The sequence below is a fragment of the Manis pentadactyla genome, chromosome 14 (assembly GCF_030020395.1).
Source record: "Manis pentadactyla isolate mManPen7 chromosome 14, mManPen7.hap1, whole genome shotgun sequence".
Classification (NCBI taxonomy): Eukaryota; Metazoa; Chordata; class Mammalia; order Pholidota; family Manidae; genus Manis; species Manis pentadactyla.
The window spans coordinates 20,604,593-20,624,549 of record NC_080032.1 but is presented as its reverse complement, the minus strand read 5'-3'; the positions used below and the strand labels follow the sequence as shown (position 1 = coordinate 20,624,549).

The 19,957-nt window shown below is 48.8% G+C and overlaps 2 protein-coding genes across 3 annotated transcripts in view; one reads left to right on the top strand and one right to left on the bottom strand.

Annotated features, from left to right (window-relative positions):
• Positions 1–548: 548 nt before the first annotated feature.
• LOC118934118 (uncharacterized protein KIAA1671-like) overlaps positions 549–19,957 on the bottom strand; it is a 271,613-nt gene continuing 252,204 nt past the window's right edge. For both annotated transcript variants that reach the window (XM_057491738.1, XM_057491737.1), the window contains exon 5: positions 549–1,043. In XM_057491738.1, the coding sequence (XP_057347721.1) occupies positions 849–1,043 (195 nt within the window). In that variant the 3' untranslated portion in view covers positions 549–848. The remainder of the gene's footprint in view (positions 1,044–19,957) is intronic.
• On the top strand, positions 5,069–14,663 carry OAS1 (2'-5'-oligoadenylate synthetase 1). Its single transcript, XM_057491733.1, is given in 7 exon segments — positions 5,069–5,328; positions 6,537–6,779; positions 6,782–6,830; positions 8,788–8,972; positions 11,920–12,152; positions 12,948–13,101; positions 14,224–14,663. Coding segments are annotated over 7 exon segments (1,074 nt in total). The 5' UTR covers positions 5,069–5,148; the 3' UTR covers positions 14,254–14,663.

Genomic DNA, 19,957 nt, shown 5'->3' with positions numbered 1-19,957 from the left:
GTGAATGAATTTTATAATTAAGCAGAAGAGTTATGTAAGAAATCAGATTGTCTGGAAGCATAAGCACTTAACCCTCAAATCAGTCTCAGTCCCCTCAATTACCCTTAATCTCTAAATGATGGGGAGAGGGGTAGACCCACTTCAGAAGCTACCGGAATGGAAAGACCAAGTTTATGGCCATTTGCCCTCAAGCAAACTTGACCAGGACCAGTTCTCTTAGAAAAACCCTGCCAGCCTCCCCAGTATCAGAGAGTCCTTGAAGAGAGAATGACAGGCTGGGGGGACTTTGTAATACAGAGTGTTTGCTGAACGGAGGTTGTCAGGCGCAGAGTGGGAAGGCCCTCTCACGCCCTTCAGCCCGCGAGCCCCTAGGGCTCAGCCTCAGTCCCCGATGTCGGGGGTCCAGAGCACCCTCTCATTCACATGTCTTCACCTGCTGCATCCAGGAGTTTTTCTACGATATCAAACACAGTGACCTGGCAAATAAGTCCCTGGACATCTCAGACTGGGACTATGACATCTTCAAGTCCAATAATTACATTGGTGAGTGTTCCCAGCTCCCAGAGACATCCCCATCTTCTGTCCTCCCAGGAGACCAGAGCCTTATCTGGGGCTGTACAGAGCTGAGGGTGGCCCTTTCCTGCGCGTAGCCGCATTGTCTAAAGGCTAAGTTGGGTCCCATGGGCCTGATTTGGGTCTCACCTGCAGATGCCTTTAGATGAAAGAGCTCACCAAGCCAGGAAGAGTCAATCACAATTGGTTATTTACTGAATAAATCACCTCCAGCAGAATAGTTAAATCACAGCAGATTGGGGTCTGTGGCCTCTGTGGACAACAGGGTGCAATGGCTACCTCCTTAATCTATTGGCAAGTCCAGGATGAAGGTTCTGATTTTCGCAGCCCCCTCCAAATGGTGAGGAAGAACAGTCACTAAAGATGGAGCAGGCAGGGAACCCCAGGCAGGGGAGATGGTGGGAGCAAAGGTGTGGAGGCAGGGATGTGCGGGTGACGAAATTGACTCTTTGGAAATAGGTGATGAGAACCTGGAAGTAATAGGAGAGAATTATCAGAGAGTAGGGTGGTAATTAGTGGAAGGTCCTAGAAAATAGATGATTTAGGAATGACTTGATGCCATAATAGGGGGTCCTTGCAGGTTCTTGAGTATGTGGTCTGTAGGCAGAGAAGGCCAGTAGTAATCATAACATCATGCCAGTAATTGTCCATAGAGAAATGGATCCACTTGGTGGAGGGGGTCCGCTTGGTGGCAGTTTCTCCCTAAACAGACATTTGGGTCCAAAATGCGAGTCCCATGCATCCCTCCAGTCTGCCCACCTGCCCTTATCTTCCCATCTTGTCCCCCAGGAGGCTGCCAGCTGGGGGTCTCAGCCAAGGGAGAGCACTTGAAACACTGGTACGAGTGTCTGAAAAACAAGGACAAGAAGATCGAGCGCTGGCACCAGCTACAGAACAGGAATCACGTGTCAAGCGATTAGGATGGTGGCCAGGCCCCCAGCCCCTGCCCCACCCGTGCCCAGTCACCCCTAGCCTGCCCCAGCTGCCCGTCACACTCTGGTCTCTCTTCTCCCGGCCTCCCCACCCAGCCCTTCCTGAGCCTGCCTTTGCAGTGCCCCCGCCCGCGGGCACTGCCACCAAAGACCTCCTCCCTCGGCAATGCTGCCAGGCCGCTGAGGATGCGGCCCCTCTGGCCCCTGGAGCAGGAGGGCTAGGGGATGGGCACATTTTACAAGGAGGCTGTTAACTGAACAGACTCTGGGTTTGGGCACGTTACAAAGGTTCTTCACCGTTTGGGACTGTTCTTAGACCCTCCTGGCCTCGAACAGACACGGACAAACTTGCGTTTCCTGCATCACATCTGCACGTGTCCTCAGTTCTCAGCTGCCCAGGCAAGGCTGTGAGGACTAGCGAGCTCTGGGGCAGAACTAGTGCCCCCAGGCTCCCGCAGTCCCCATGCAATTTATCAGGAATGTCAGCGACTTCCCAGAAGGAGCTGTCCATTCCACCCAACAGAACCTTCCCTTCCAGGTCAACTTGGAGACGATTTTCTCTTCTTGTTCCCAAAAAGTGGGTCTCAGTTTTGGGGCAGAAGTCCTCAAAGAATTCCCGGGGAAGATTTGATTTTCAAATGCCCCATGCTCTTCCCAGAAGCACACCGCTGTCCCTCCCACCCTCTCCCAGGTTCCGCTGTGCCCTGGGGACAAGGTGTATATTTGAAAGTATTTCCTGGTTGATGTCTCGTGCTTCCCACCTCCATCCTGACTGCAAATCACTGCCCTCAGGTCCACCTATGTTTCCCGTACTTTAGCCAGCTGCCACCAGGTGGAGAGAGGTGCCAATGTAGGTCATACAGGCCTCCCAGGAATGGCAGGAGACACTTCTTACTGCTTTCTTGCCCTGTGCTTGTAGAAGACATCACTAATCAATATGGCATCTTTCCTATTGATACAGGAAAGTTAGAGCCTACTAGCAACCTCTGAATCCTTCTCAGCACAGCATTCTAGGCAGCCACCACCCGTCAGTCATGGACAGGTGTAAAGAAACCTAACTTCCATCTCTAAAATGGTTGATCTCCTTCCCCAGGCATGGGGACATGCCAAAGAAGCTGAGATGAATATACCTGAGCAAAATTTTCATAAATACCAGTACACCTGTCTTGGCTAATTACCTTTTTTGTCGCACTGAAATAAAACACTTTGCAAGAGGCAATATGGTCTGGCAGAAAGCACCAGACCGAAACAGCACACCAGCTTTTCAATCATTCAGTCCGGCATTCGAATCCTGACTGTCGATTTCCAGCAGTGGACCCTAACCTCCTTGAGTCTCAATTTCCTCATCTGGACAATGGGGATGACAATAATAATAGTAAATACTTGAAAGAGGACAGAGCGAGTTGCCAAAGTCTGGTCTTCAATCAGGACTGACAAAGATGAGGCTCAGGAAAAGGGAAGTTCAAGGGGCTGGTAGTTCCTGGTGAAAGGAGGGCAAACTTGGCACATGGCTTATGCCTCTCAGTGCTCCGAAACCCCCTGGGGTGGTTCCTCCTTGGTTCAATCAGATTTGCTAGGGGCGTTGGCCTAAGAAGGTTAAGTAACACTTCAGAGCACCACAGAAACACATTGCCATGCATGCACACAAGAGGTGTACTTTGCTTGGCTCTGGCCAAAATTTGCGGTGTGACCTTGAGCAAGTCACTTCCCCCTTGTGGGTCTTCAACTCCGTAGGCAGGGCATCAGAGTATCATGATTCTCAAACTTGGTTGCCAGGGCCCACACATGTGCCTTAATTTCCCAGTCATTCGGTAAAGACCTAGTCCTTTTTGCTGAGGGTAGGCCCCCTGACCAGAACCTTGCATTACTACCTTGCGTAAAACACACAAGGGTGAGCTGTCTTTAGTTTCCTGTTCCTGTTTCTTTAAAGGGAGCAACAACATAAAGCCATCTGCAAGAGCATGAGGGCATAATTCTGGATTTTCCAATATTTCCTTAGTCTTTTACAGGTGCCTCAGTCTTATCTAATTCCATGCAACGTTTTGTGAAATCTGCCTTTACTGCCTTTTTCCAAAGAATTCATGTTGGTTGAAAACATTGGTTTTCTAAGGACAGATATCATTTGTACTTATTTTTGGATCTCCTTATATGTAGTTAGTGAAAAACATGTATTTCATTAATAAGCACAATTGCCAAAAAGGCACTTGGGAGCCAACCAGATCTTTGATCTACATACAATCGAATGGTGAGCAGAGTGTCCTGTGGACCCTCACACGCTTCACGGTTCCCTTTTGCCTTTGGCTTAAGTCACAGGATATACAGGAGTGGGGAGTGTCAATTAATTGAGCTGGCTAAGGAAAAGGCTAAGAAAGTTAGTTCATTGGCATTTATAGACTCCTTCATCCAAGAATATACATTCTTTTCAAGCTCACATTGGACATTCACCAAGACAGACCACATTCTGGGCCCTAACAAATTCCAAAGAACAGATATCATGCAAAGTATGCTCTCTATCGCAATGGAATTAAATAAGAAACCAATGAAAGAAAGCTATCTGGAAAATTCCAACATATTTGGAGATCAAAAAACACACTTGTAAGTTACACAAGGGTCAAAGAAGTTTTGAGAGAAATTTAAAAATACTATGCTCTAAATGAAAAAATAATGAATTAAAGTTTGTGGAATGCAGTGAGGGCAGTGCACATGGAGGGAATTTGTTAGCATTGAACACATATTAGAAAAGAAGGAAGAACTAAACAGGAAGGGTTGAACAAGTGGAACAAGGAGATTTTTGAGGAAGTGAAACTGTTCTGCCTGATTGTATCATGATGGACACATGACGTGATGCATTTGGCAAACCCACGGAACGCACAATGCAGAATGAACCTTAATGTAGACTATGAACTTTATAGTTAATAACATTTCTGTATCGATTCAATTGTAACAAACGTGGGCAGGGGAAACCATGGGTGGAAAGAGAGGGGGTACATGGGAACTCTTGCCTTCTGTCCAAGTTTTCTGTAAACATACAACTGCCATAAGAAATAAAGCCTATTAATCAAACGGAAAAACAAAACACCATGATGTCATTTTTTTAAAAAAAGAAAAGAGAACAGTGTTTGTGTGTATGCTTGTGGAAATACCTGGAAAGATCTATACCAAAATGTGCACAGTGGCAGTCTTTGAGTTTCAGGATCATGGTGGTCTTCATACTTCCTGATTTCTCTGACTCCCTTTTCTCTTTGCACTGTGCTTGTACAGCTGCAAAGATCACAGGGCATTATGAAACAATTTGTCAGCGACAACAGCAGATGAAGAAGGACACCCAAAATCTGTTTTTAACTATGATTTTTCTTGGACGAGGTGCTAACAGGGGCTAAAAGCACCATTCCAGAGTGCAGCCTGGAGAAGGGCCTGACGTGCTAGCTCATTAAAGGACCAGAGGAGTTTCCAGGGAGTGGAGGGAGGGGCGATCAGGGAGAGCAGATACAGTTCAGGAATCAATGTGCAGTTTGCTAAGCTCCTCCCTTCCCAGGAAACGAAACCGAGAGGTGCCAAGCTGAGGCAGCCGAAGGGAGAGAAGCTGACCGCTTCCTGGAGCCCGTTCACAGCCACTGGCTCTCCCGTCCCTGCCCCGGGCATCATGTGGGAGCTCAGAGACATCCCGGCCACGCATCTGGACCAGTATATCGAAGACCAGCTCCTGCCAGACACGCATTTCCGCGTGCAGGTGAACCAAGCCATCGACATCATGTCCAGTTTCCTGAAGGAGAGGTGTTTCCAAAGAGCTGCTCATTCTGTCCGGGTGTTGAAAGTTGTGAAGGTGAGTCCAGGCCTGCCTGCCTGGGGAAGGGGTGGCTGGGCGGGCAGGCTCCCACGGAGACAGACAGAGGACAACAGGTGAGCTCTCTGGGGCTGCTGGTGTCTGATTTATCCAAACCAAAAATATAATGGCAGCTTGTGAGAATAGATTCTTGGGTGAGAATCTGTAATCTGTAATTTCTTTTTATTAGAGTATCGTTGATACACAATCTATATTGGCGTCAAGTACACAACACAGCGGTTCAACAGTTACCCATATTATTTAATCCTCACCCCCACTAGTGCAGCTACTGTCAACATAGGAAGATGTTACAGAATCATTGGCTGTATTCTCCATGCTGCACTACCATCCCTGCGACCAACTTCTATTATGATTGAGAAGTTTTGTGCCCCTATACCCGGCTCCGCCTCCCATCCACCTACCCCAGCCCCCCCCTCATGGTAACCACCAGTCACTTCTCAGTGTCTGTGAGTCTACTGCCATTTTGTTCATGTGGTTTTGTTTTGTTTTTAGATTCCACAAATAAGTGAAATCATACGGTATTTGTCTTTCTCCACCTGGCTTATTTCACTTACATCTGTAATTTTTAAATAAATGTCCTGGGTAAAGTTTGTGAACCACTGTCCTAGGCCGTGCCCATTTCAGAGATAGGGAAACTGAGGCCCAACTCTAGTACATGATTGTTAATTCATGGCCAGCCTGGGGACTGACTCATCATTTCTGTAGTATTGTGAGCTGGTTAATAGTATTAGTATTTAAAGCAGAGAGCATCTAATGGCTGTGAAACTTTGAACAAATCACTTAACCTATCTGTACCTCAATTTCTGCATCCGTGACTCCCAATAACTTACAGGGCTGGGCAAACTAAGTCTACCAGCATATAATCAGATAAGATAGTAAAGGACAGGAAGGAAAGAACACAGACTCTAGAACAAGGCAGCCAGGGTTTGAACTGCATTCTGCCACCTACCACCTGTGTGATTGGGCTGTTATATAATCTCTCAGGGCATCTATTTCTCCACCTAAAAAATGGAAACTAATAATAACAGTACCTAAGTCATACAGTCCTTGTGAACATTACAGGAGTTAAGACTGGTCACACCCTCAGAACAGTGGCTAGCACTCAAGAATGTTAGTGATTGCTCTTGTCATTTTACTTAGGAGGCTCTTCTCAATCAATGTTAATTCCTACTCTCCTCACATTTTAGGGTGGCTCCTCAGGCAAAGGCACGTCCCTCAGAGGCCGATCTGATGCCGACCTCGTCTTTCTCACCCCCCTTACAAGTTTTCAGGAGCAGCTTCAGCACCGAGGAGAGTTCATCAGGGAAATTAGGAGACAGCTGGAAGCCTGTCGATGAGAGAAAAAGTTTGATGTGGTGTTTGAGGTCCAGAATCCGCGATGGGAGAAGCCCCGTGCACTGAGCTTCATGCTCAGGTCCCCCCGTATCCAAGTATCCAAGAGGGGGTGGAGTTTGACATCCTGCCTGCCTTTGATGTCCTGGGTGAGTATTCGCAGACACATAGGGTTCCTGCCTTTGTCCTATGACAGGGCTTCTTTCTCTCTCCATATTTCTGAGCACAAATTTCCCACAGTTTGAGAGTCTGACCAAAACAGGACATCCCTTCAAAATGAGATCTTAGCATCTCTCCTGAGGCAAGATGAGTAAGGTCATAATCAGCCACGGGAGTGGCATTAAACAGCATATTGGCACAATTTGGGGGCAAGACATTCCTTATACAACACCTGCCAGGCTTGCTAATTCTACCTGTGGCAAAGTATGTGAATTCTATTTTTTTTAAAACGAGGCAGCATAGATCTGGCTTAAAGTCAGTATGGTAATTTCATCATTTATCCAAAACATGAGGAAACCTCATCAAGCTTACACTGACGGTTGTGATATCTATAGATAATCTGCTGGAACATGTGGATGGGAAGTGTCTCTCGGAGGCTCCATTCCCCCATTAGGAACTAAAACCTCACTACCTATGCCATACTATCATTTTACGTATTAAATTATCATGTACATTACACTTACACAGAGCCTGGCAGATACTAGGAGTTTAAAAACGTGAGTTCCCCAGCTGTGAAGCAGGGCACCCCAGGACAAACACAGTGAACCAGTTCACAGGGGCGCAGGGAACAGCTCAGATTTTAAATTTTGGGGGGAAACAGCGACATCTGTCAGATAGCACAGAAACTACTAGTATTAAGTTGTATGGACTTAAATGGAACTCTTAGGGAATTCTTTCGGTCCAGGGGTCCTGTGAAGAAAATGCTGAAACCCCGAAAGCACCAGAAATGAGAACGTTTGGGAATGTCTCCTTGTTGCCACGTCCTGCCTTGTCCTGGGGTACGATGGTTATCAAAAGATAAGAAAGAGAGAGGAAGGGCATGCCAGGCAGAGGTAACAGCACAGGCCATAGCCCAGAAGTGAGAAGAGACCAGGGTGGATTGGGAAATCGAAAGAAATGTTGAGGGTGAGTGGAGGGGAGAGGGCAAGGAGGAAATGCTGGGACAGGAGCCAGGAGCTGGTCCTGCAGACACTTGTAGCCTTGGTACTGAATCTCTCCTGCACACACAGGAAGTCTGGAAGGGTTTCAGGAGGGAAAGTACCATGATCAGATTTATGTATTAGAATGTGGCCCCAACTATTGTGGGAAAAAATTGGAAAAGAGACAAGACTGGACAGAGACATCCAGTCAACAACCATAGGCACAGATTATCTACTGAGCACCTACTGTGTGCCAGGCATTGCTCTATGCCCATAAATGAGCCAAACAAGGAATCTTTCTCCAGGAGCCTGACAGTAAACATACAAACAAGATATATGACACTGGCTGACACAAAAGCTGAACAGGGTATCATGGGGGTAGAGGGCATTTTTAGACAGGGTCACAAGGGAGAGCCCTCTGAGGAGGTGACATCTGAGCTAAGGCCCTAGGATGAGAAAGAGCCAACCAGGGGGAGATATGGGGCTTCCAGGAAAAGGAAACAGCAAGTGCAAAGGCCCCGAGACAGGGATGAGATTAGCATATGCGAGGAAGAGAAAAAAGACCAGGGGAGTAAGTGGAGAGGGCAGCGAGGCAGGAGGTAAGGTGAGAGAGGAGGCAGGAGACAGATTGCCCCTGACCACACAGGCCACCGTGGGCACTCTGGATCTTACTCTAGATGTCCTGGGAAGCAAGAAGTGGCGTGATCAGATTTTAAAAGACCTCTGGGTGCTGGGTTGAGAATGGGCAGTGGAGGAACCAGCAAGGAGGCTGCTGCCTTGGTCCGGGAGAGTGATGGTGATGGCGTGGGCGGGGTGATGGCAGCAGAGACGGGCCGCAGGGCCCCTGGCTGTAGGCTGCTGCTGCTTCGACTGCAACCCACACGGCCAGGGAGCTGTCTCCCCAGAGCAGCTGCAAGAACCTCAGAGAAGAGCTGACATCTGCAAGCTACTTATTCCTCCCAAACAGGACAGTTGACCAGAGACTACAGACCTGACCCCCAAATCTACATCCGGCTCATCCAAGAGAGCCAATGCCTGGGGAGAGGAGGTGAGTTCTCCACCTGCTTCACGGAGCTGCAGCGAGCCTTCCTCAAGCAGCGTCCGACCAAGGTGAAGAGTCTCATCCGCCTGGTCAAGCGCTGGTACCAAGAGGTATGGCCCTCCCAGCCAGACGGAGCAGAGAGAGGCGTGGGGAGGGGAGGGGGTAAGGGGAAGAGGGGAAGGAGGGGGAAGAGGGGCAGGGGCAAGGGAAGCGGGGGAGGAAGGGCAGGAGGCGGGAGGGGCAGGGCCTGGGACAGGTGCCAGTGGACCCAAGGTACCTCCCCGTACTGGTCTGTCCCAGCTCAGGGAATGGTAACCCCACCCTTCCAGGTTCTCTGGCCCAGACCATGGGTCTTTCTTGACTCTTTTAGACCCTTCATCCCCCCGCCCAGTCAGCAAATGATGCTGGCCCGGCATGTAGAATGTATCTCTGATTCATCAGTTGTCACCACCTCCCACACCCTCATCCTGGTTCACGCAGTGTGGGGAACTCACGGGATCTCTCCTGGACCTGCCTCTCTGCACCCCCATCTCTGCCCCCTGCCCCTCCCCCAGGCCGATGCTGCCCTCCTCATTGTTCCTCCACGAGGCCTCCTGGCCTTGTTTAGGTCTGTATCCCCACTAAAAATGTATATGAAAGAGGAACGTGGATGTTTCACTCCCTGCCCTATCCCCGGAACCAAGAACAGTGCCTGGCACATAATATAAGCTAACATGTACTATGTGCTTAGCTTGTACCAGGCTCATCGTGTTTAATCTTTTGTGAATGTGATTTGCATTTCTGTTCACCTTTAAATGTCTTATATTTTACTTTCATGGCACGTCTGTGAGCTGAGGAAGGGTAGGCATTATTATTAAAGCCATTTTACAGAAAGAGAAACTAAGAGTCAGATGGCTCTTGGTGCTAATAAGGACAGAATGAAAATGTGGGTTTGGGTCTTCTGACTCAGGAGTTTACCTAATATACAATAAGCATTCTATATATTTTTGGATGAATGGATAAGTAAAAGAAAATAATTAAGGATAACCTGCCTACTTTAGAAACGACCATATAGGCAAAGCAAGACGACCATTTGTTTGTTGGACTTGCTGTTCCAGGAATTTTGACCAAGGAGGCTGAGCATTTTTTAACTTAACAAATGTGGTTCTTGACAAGCACAACCCTGCCCCTAAGGACATAGTGAAAATTCATAACATTTTTGGTAACCGTGGCGATGGGGGGACAAGGATGCTACTGATAATTAGTGGAAAGAAGCCAGGAATACTGGTTGTTTTACAATGAGACAGTCCTGCGCAGCAAAGGATTGTCCCTCCCTCCCTCCCTCCCTCCCTCCCCGCCTTCCTCCTTTCTTTCTTCCTTCCAGCCTCTAAAACAACACAGGCACCTTACCATACTTTACCGCCACACACCACCACCATGGGCCGCTAACTTACATGCTACTTTTTGTTGTGTATTTTAAGTCTCCACATTTTCAAGTCCCTCCCAGCATGATGATTGTTTTACATAGCCAATGTTTGTTCAATCTACCCACATATTTACCATTCTCGTCACTCTCAGTTCTTTCCTGCATCTCTGTCTGTCTGGGATCACATTCCTTCTTCCTGAAGTATGTCCTTTTGGTGATGGTCTTCTCACAGTGAACTATTAGTTTTTGTTCCTCTGAGAATGTCTTGATTTTACCCTCATTGTTGAAGGGTATTTTTGCTGGGTAGGTGGTCTTGTCAGTACATTAAACATAGCATTCCCTCGTCCAGTGTCACTAGTGAGAAGTCAGTTGACAGTCTCTGTGGCTCCTTTATAAGTACTGGGTCTTATTCCTCTGGCTGCATTTACAATTTTCTCTTTGCCTTTGATTTTATTTAGTTTCACTCTGATGTGTCTTAGTGATGATTCCCTTTTATTTGTCCTTCTTGGGGTTCACTGGGTTCTTTATTGGAATTCCTGAACCTACGAATGGGTATCTTTCATCAGTTTTGGAAACTCTCAGAGTTGTTTCTCCCTAAAGAGAGAGAACATTGTCTAAATATTGTCTCTCCTAAATATTGTCTAAAATATTCTCCTAAAATATCATCTCTCTGTCTCCCTCCCCTCAACTCTTGGAACTCCAATTAAATGTATATTACACCCTCCTTATCTTTATACCCTCTTCTATATTTTCCATCTTTTTGTCTCTCCATGCTTTATTCTGAATAGTCTGTTTGATATGTTCTCCAATTCATTAAATTTCCCCTAACCATGTCTAATTTGCTGTTGGGTTATTGATTACAGTTATTGCCATTTTTGTCTATTTTGTCTATTTCTATTTTATTCCTTTCAAATATGACATGTTACTTTCTATGGCTTCTAATTCCCTACTACTTCAAGCTCATCCTTTATTTCTTTGAACATAATGCTCCTAGCTACTTTAAAGTCTATATTTGATCCTTTGATATTTAAAGTTTTGTGGATTTATTGCTATTTTCTCATTTTTTTGCTGGTCATACTCTTGGTGTCTTATTTCCCTGTGTGCCTGGTTATCTATGTGCTGGTCATTGTATCTGAAAATTATTAGTGAAATAATTTGAGGCTTTGGATTATATGTTTTACTCCAGAGAAATTTTGGCTGCCTCTTAGAAACACTACAAGTCCTTCCTCTCAGTTAATTTTCAAGTGTTCTTATGAGGTTGGTGCTATTTTTACCACTCACTTGGCAGATGAGAAAATGACGCTCCAAGAGTCTCCCCAGAATTGGACAGCGGTGGAGCTAGGATTCAAACCCACATGAGTCAGAATCCAGAACCTGTGCTCTCAGCCAGGAGTCAGGGAACTTCTTCAAGGAAGGCATAGGTAGTGAATATTTTAGTCTTTGTGGCCCACATGGTCTCTGTCACAACTATTCAACTCTGTCTTCACAGCCTGGAAGCAGCCTCAGACTGTACATAAATGAATGGGTGTGGCTTTGCTCCAAGAAAATTTTATTTACAAAAACAGGTGGTGGGCTGAATTTGGCTTGTGGGAAATGTGTTTTACACAAAAGCCAGACAAGCCCACTTTTCTGATTGATTTTCCTCTTCTCAGTGTAAAAAGGAGCTTGGGAAGCCACTGCCGCCTCAGTATGCCCTGGAGCTCCTGACAGTCTACGCTTGGGAGAAAGGAAGCATGGAGACAGAATTCATCACCGCACAGGGATTTCTGACCGTGTTGAAACTAGTCCTGAACTACCAGCAGCTTTGCATCTACTGGACAAAGTATTATACCTTGGAAGACCCTTTTATTAAACGCTACATGATGGCACAGCTTGGGAAACCCAGGTACTCTTCACCTACATGGGTGAGCTCCCCACATAAACGGGCCCCTGAATACAGCTGCAGCACCTTGGAGATGGAGGAAGTGAGAGGGCTCCTCACTGATTATTGATCATCTTCAGTTGTCAAGCATTGTGTTGAGCACCTAACTACTGCCATCCCACCTGAACAACAATCTCCAACCCTGGGAGGTAGGGACTAGGCTAACCACTTTACAGATGTGTAAAATGAGGTCCAGAGAGGTAAGAAGCTTGTCCACACCTTAACAGAATGAGTGGACCAGCTGACATGTGAACTAAAGTAATAGCAGCTACAGCACTACTAGCTGCTCCCAGCAATTAAAAGCTGCTATAAGACACATCCTAACATAATAGGAAAAAGTATTATCATTATAATTGACATGTATGGATCCCTTACCATGTTTCATACTATGCTGAGCATATCACACGCTTTGTCTCGATCCTCATACCATATCCTTGAGACAGGCATGTTCTTCTGTCCCCATTTCATAAATGAGGAAACTGAGGCTTAGAGAAGCCAAGCGCCTGCCCATGGGCACACCACTAATACAGGCCAGAAGGTGAGATTCGAACCCAGTTCCATCAGGTCCCAGCGCAAGTCCCTTCCCCCTTGTGTTCACTGCATGCCTTGGGGTGGAGCGTCTTAGGACACACCCCAGGGAACAGCACCTTGCTGGGCTCTTCCTCCTGCCCTGAATCCCAGCCTGCACCAGGCGGGTTTTTCTCTCTAGACTCACCAAACACACCCTAATTCCTCACCTTTCTAAACATTACTCTCTAGGCCTGTAATTCTGGACCCAGCTGACCCTACAGGAAACGTGGCTGGTGGAGAACCAAACAGCTGGCCGCGGCTGGCACAAGAGGCCAGAGCCTGGCTGAGTTATCCCTGCTTTAAGAAATGGGATGGGTCTTCAGTGGGCTCCTGGGACGTGCAGGTGAGACCTTCTGCTTGCTCCGTGTCCTCCTCCGCCCCCCACCCCACAGCACGGGGTGTGGAGCTGGAAGCCATTCTTTCCAAAGAAATTGCCTCTTGCCAGAGGTCACTCATATCTGTGTAGTTCCATGCCATCCTCCATGTTGTGCAGTCATTGTGGCCCCGTTCAGGGGGTTTCTGGAATTGGCACTTCCCTGGCCCAGAGTCACTCTTTAATTACTGTTGCCTTGGCCAGAGGCAACTCTTCGAACAGCTCTGGCGGCTCATTCCACCAAGAATAATAATGAGTAATAACGGCCTCTGCTTACTGAATAGTTGCTCAGATGTTTTCTACTCCTGACTCACAGATGAGGAAAGGAAGCTCAGAGAGGGAAAGTCACCTCCTCAGAGACATTCAGCCAGGGGGCGGTAGAGCCAGGATTCAGGCTCCGCAGAGTCCGGCACCCTCACTCATTCCATGCTCACCAGCCTGCCTTGCATCCCTCCATTTCCCATCTGACAGACAGAGGCTCAGAGCAGCTGAGTGATGTGAGCACGTCACACAGCTCAGCAGGGGCGGAAGGACCTGACCCTAGATCTCTCCACTCCTGGAGTAGGGGTCTTTCCTCATGCCAGGGGATAGATGGTGTCACAGGGGCGTGTCCTGAAAGCAAACTGAGATGGAGTTTAGTACACTGGATATTTCAAGGGGAACCACTGAACCAACACCTTGTTGGGGCAGGAGAAGGAAGCAGGGGTGGGTGCAGGGAGGAGTCCAGCTGGTCTACAGCCGGATGACAGTCTCCCCCAACCCTTCCTTGGGGTAGCCTCGTACTTCAGGGGCATGTGGAGTTGTCCTGCAGGAGTCTGAGCTGCTCAGGCCTTTATTCCCCCGCATGGACCAGTCACTGAAGGTGGGCAACTCAGGAAGGGGCACGGCCTTGAATCGGGGGCTCTCTGCAGCCAAGGCAACCCTAAAGAGGCTGACCCTGAAGTCTGTCTGCTGGCTTCTGGGATTTGCTTGTCCTTCCTCAAGAGAAATCCAGGTGGCATGTCACAGTATCCACCATAAATGCTCACTGACACTCAGTGCCAAGGTTGGAGGATCAGCTCTCTAATGTAACCATGTGCTTTACCCTTTCAGCCCAGAGACAACCTCTGCTCCATACCCTGAGTATGGACAGCGTCTACTCCCCAGGAGGAAAACAACAGGATGTGTACCATCCTCTGAATGCCACGGCATCCTGGGGGAAAGGGCTCCAGAGAAACCAGAGCCAGCCCCTCATTTCCAGGGATGGGGTGCCTTGATCCAGAGAGGGCAGAGGACTGCCCCAAGGCTGACAGTGGCTTAGTGTCCGACCTAGATTCCCCCTTCCCAGTGTTCCGCACACCCTCTCCTATCATAGGTGGCTTCTCCCCGCAGCCCGGACTCCACCCCAGCCTGTCTCTGACTGATCTCTGGGAGAAAGCAGGGGAGATTTAGATGCGAGCATGGCATCGCAACCCTGACTTCTTCTATATTCCTAGTGGGAGGATTGTGGTTTAATGTGCTATCAATAACAATAAAAATAATAGCATATACCACTCATTGGGTGTTTATTAACTTCACATAGCCACGAAGTATACCTGCATACAATGTGTGTGTACTGATACAACTAGAAATATTTATTGAGCACATGCTGTGTGCCAGGCACTATTCTGGGCACTAGGAACACAGCAGGGAACAAAGCAGACAAAAATTCCTACCTTGTGGAGCTGACATTTGTGTGGAACATTTTAATGTTGGGTAGTTTAGGATTCTTCCATTTTTCAGTTTTATAAATAATCCTGATTACTTGCTGATGTGGGTGGAGTTCACAGAGGAGATTAGGACACAGCTAGGAGACTGTCCCAGATGGAGGTGTGGTGTGAAGTTTGGGAACCCTGGAGTGCCCAGCTTCATGCTGAATTTTCACTCACTGCCACCTTTGAAGCCCTGGGTGAGCAATTCCAGATACCACCCCCCACACACACACTTCCCTTCATGCCCACAGCCCGGAGCCCTCCCAGGAGCCCCTCCAAGCCTTTTCCATCTTGCATAGGTATCAGCTTCTTACTGTGTTCTGGGCTCTAATTTCCTCCTCCATCCAATCCCCTATCTCTTTCTGGGGTCTCCTGGTCTCCAGTTCACCGAAGGTACCTCTACTTGGGATCCAACAGCATTATTGCATTTTAAGAAAACTCTCTTTCCTGTTATTTCTAGAGTTGAAGGCATATGCATACGATCGGTCCACTGTCTAATCCAGTTGTGACCTTGCTGCTACCTTTAAAAAATTCCTCAAATGTTCTGCTCCCTTAATGGCACTCTTTCTCAATTTCCAATCTGTCGCATTGCATGATGCTTTCAACATACCTTGGCTGTCATTTCAGTTTGATCTTGAATGTGTGTTCAGTCCCTTATCTCAAAGGCAAGATTTCTAATATGATCTGTGAATCAGGAAGATGATGGATTAATAGGTGAGCCTGAAAATCATGGCTTTATGGCTGAAGGCATGTGGCTTGAATCCCCTCTACAACATCTGACCTACAAAATAGCCTTCTTCCTATACTTGAATACCCCCAGTGAGGTGGCACTCACTACTCAAAATATAAACTGGGTCCACCACCACCTCTGAAGTTCACCTTCTGACCCCACCCATTTCCTTTTGGTTAAGGCAGACTTCATGATGCTCTTAAGATTGTTACCTGAAATACACTCTGAGGCAGAGAAATGCTGGATCCCTGAGGCGATGGGACAGAAGACTAATGAGTTTTTGAGTGAACAGGGAGGAGGGGATGATGCACTGTGGCATGGGCCAGGCCTGGGAAAGAGCCCATGTGCACATTCTGGTCACCTGGGTATGGGAGGAGCAGGGAAGCACTCAAAAAGGGAGAGGACAGGCAAGAAGACAGAAACAGCAGTGGACTACCACAGAGCCTCAAGCCTCCACTCGGCAGCTTAGCATCAGCCTCCTTTGGCGCCAGTCGCAAAGGAGTCCAAGGCTTGCAGCCTTGAAATGTTCTCATTTGTGACAGTGTGTGAGGTGGCATTCTCAACTGATTTACTCTCATTTCTCCTCTTAAAAAAATAGGCTCGATTCTTACAGACTTTAGAATGATGTGTTTGATGTTTTTCGCCAATGGAATTTTGACTGAATTGCATTAAATGTAAAAATCACTTAGGAAGGGCTGGCCCTGCAGAAACAGCGGGCAGCGGTGACAGCTTGTACTGAGTTTGAATCCGGTCTGAAAACTTTGCAGCTCGGTGACCCTGGACAAGATGCCTTCATTGTCTGTGCCTTAATTTCCTCATCTATCAAATGGGGGTGACGATAGTAGCCTCTTCGCTGGGAGGCTTCAATGAGAGGAGGTAAGTAAAGCAGTTACGGCCAAGCGTTTGCACGTGCTCCGCTCTGCTGGCGGTGTTTAGAATGCAGCCCTTGGCCGGAGAGCGAGCTAGTGGTTCTCTGTCGATGTAAGTCTCCTCCGTGACAATCAGTTAGCGCTCCTACTATTTTTTCACTCAAGTCGCGCCATGTTTCTTAAAGGCTCAGGGTACATTACCCGGGGCCACTGCGTGTGTTCCGCGGACCCGCCGCTGTAGAGGCGTTGTGTCCCGGTGTGCTCAGTTCATCGGGGCTGGGGGCAGCAGGCGGCCAGCCGGGGTGCTGCGGTCGCCGAGGCCCCGGGAGGGCGGCGCACCTGGCAAGGGGGCCGGGAAGCGGGCCTGAGAGCCCAGGGCAGCCGGAGAGAAACGAACCTGAAAGCGGCCAAGGGGGCCCACTGCGGGAGGGTCGGGAAGTCGGAGGGCTGGGGGGCGGCCTCGCCCACGCCCCGCGCCCAGCGCCGGACCCGGACCGGCGCTGCGGACGCTGCTCGGGGCCGCCTGGGTCCCTCCCCGGGACCCGGACACGCACCGCACCCGCGCCGCCGCGCTGGGTGGCCTGCAGAGTCGCGAGGGCCGCGCGGGCGCCCTGGGGGCCGCCATGAGCCCCCATAGGGGCCCCGGCAGTGGTGTCACCAGCGGGCGGTTTTACCTTTTTTAAAAATTTCGTTGCCAATATTTAGAAATCACACATTTACATATTAAAATTTGCTCTCCTTGAAAAATCAAACCTGGCTTGCCTGGGCTTGAATTCCTGCACGACCTTGAACACTGGGAGCTGTGGCCATAGCCTCCACCCGGCCCACTCGCCTCACTCACGTTCCCTTCCAGCCCGTGAGGGTGCTGGAATCGGAGAGGGCAGAGTTCTGGGTTCTTTCTTTCCTCACAGGGAGGCTCCTCTGGCGGGGGCACAGCTCTGCGGGGTGGCTGTGATAACGGACTTGTCACCTTCCTCCACCGCTTCAAGAGCCATGAGGAGCAGCAGGGGGCTTGCTGTGCAGAGATCCTCAACAGGATGAGGCCCTGCTGGAATCCTGGGGGCAGAACACAGCCCCGGTCTGAGCCTTGAGTTTCCCGAGCAGGACACACCTGGGGTCCTACACCTGAGACTGGTATCCACAAGCCTTGAAAACTGGCTGGATGTTAACCTGATGCCGCCTCTGATGCCGTAGGTGAGGGGGTGCCTGCCCCATTCCAGGGCTGAGGACAAGATCATTAGGGGTAAGACAGGGCTCCCAGTTCTAGCCCTGCTACCAACTTGCTGTGAGGCCCAGGCAGCCCTCTCTGGGCTTCAGTTTCTTGACTAGATTTGACCCAGAGGGGCCAAGCGGGACCAGCTCCTCCTGGGTCTGTGGTCGTGGTGCCAAGATGCTTGGTCCTCACTCAAGCCACCGGGGAGAACTTCCTTCAGCCACCACCTAGAGCAGAGCTACTCAGCTCTTCCTTTTATACCCCAAAGGAGAAGGCAAATGGACATGTGCCTGGCAGCAGGGACACAGCCAGAATTCCGCAAAATCTTGCATTTTATCTTGGAAACGTTAATGTGATTTTTGCATTCTCCTTCATAATATACGCATGCGTGATTTAATATAATAATATGCCTCTGTGTCTGCATCTATAAAATGAGGATAATAATAATGGAACCATGGTAATCTCTCTTACAGAGTTGCTGGGAAGACCGTAATATGTCAGTACATGTTGATAGAATCCAGACCTGAGTACCGCCTTTTGAATAAGCCCACCCACCATCTCAGAGAGACCGAGGTGCCATCCTCCCTAGGCTACAAGCATCCTCCAGAGGACACCTCAGCAAGCCACAAGCCCACCTTACCCCTCCCCCCTCCCCTCAAAGAGCCTGCCAAAGCCCTGGCCATAAAAAGCCTCTTGACATGTTAGAGACCCTTTTCCTTTGTTCTGCGGGCCAGGACAGAGGGGGCCCTCTCAGGTTCAGCAATAAACCTGCTTGGAGTATTGAGTTCGTAACCTCCCTTTTCTTTCATCTCTCCCCTCTGTCCCTTTCACATGTAATGGACTTAGTGCCTGGCACATACTAGGGCTGTATGTGTTTGCTCTTCTTATTTCTATTTTTTATTATTATTTATCATGATGCCCTGGGAGATAGCTCTCCTGACTTCATCCAGGGTTATGAGGTCCTGGAAGACAGCCACACCCTCATACCTAGTATATCCACCCTGTGGTACACATGTATTAGTCATAATAGCTACTACTTGTTAAAGGCTTGACTATTCTTAGAGCGGGTTGGGCCAGTACCCCAGACAGGTGGAAAGCCCAGCCAGCACGTGGCCGTGCAGGCCAGGGAGCATGTGTGGGGGCAGACCCAGGGTGCTTGGCCAGGAGCCTAAGAGAGACGAGTAGTTTACTGATTTGGAAGTCCCCTCCTGGAATTCAGGGCCTCATCCCCTGGTAGGGACCTCGGGAGACAATGGGAACTTGCTATGACAAAGCGCCTGGGAAAATGGGAAAAGTGAGAGCCTCTGATGAGTGTGCTCAGAACACCAGTGTTGCCACAGGAGGTGTTGAAGATGGGTTCAAAGGTCAGGGAAGTGGGCTTGCTCGGGCAGAGACGCTGTATAAGCCAGAAAAGCCGAGAAGATGCCTTTACTGAGGGCATAAGGGCTAGGCCAGAGAGAATACCCAGCGCCACTCAGAAGCTTGGGCGGCCTTGCCTGGTGGGAGATGCCATCACAGGCTCCCTGTTGGCGCTGGGGACGGTGGCCACAGAAACAGCAGCTGCCACAAGACAACGCACACTCCTCACGGGACCACAGCTCTCCTAGTGAGCAGCAGGGTTGGGGGCAGCCCGGAGGGCCCGACCCAACAAGAATCAGGGAGCTGGTCAAAGAACACTGTGTCCCTCAGGGCTGACTAGCTGGGCCAGAAACTAGAGACCTGCTCCCAGTCTGCACCATCAAAATTCCTCAAGGATAAACGTTAGGACACAGGAAACTTCCCTTCCAAAAGTCACTATCCCATTTCCAGTGGCTTCCCAGGGAACCTGCCTGTGGCATGTGACAACTAAATGTGAAGATGGTCCTAGATGGGGGGTGAGTCCTAGATGGGGTAGGTGCTATGAAGAACAGCATTAGAATAACTGGTAAAATTTGAATATAAGAATATAGTATATGTGTTCTAAGAAATGATAGCATTTCATCAGTGTCAAAATTTTGAATCGGATCATTGTGCTGTGTTTATGTAACAAGATAGCCATGTTCTTAGGAGACAAGTAAGGAAGTATTTAGGAATAAAGAGGTCTGGGTGATGACGTGTCTCAGCAGGTTCATCAGTTGTAACAAATGTCCGCCTCTAGGCGGGAGGCGTTAATAGTGGGGGAGTGGGATAAATGGGAAATTTTTGGGCCTTCTGTTCAATTTTGCTGTGCACCTAAAACTGCTCTAAGAAACACGTCTTTTTTAAAAAAGAGGGAAAGCTCACACTACCTTCAACATGCTTCCTA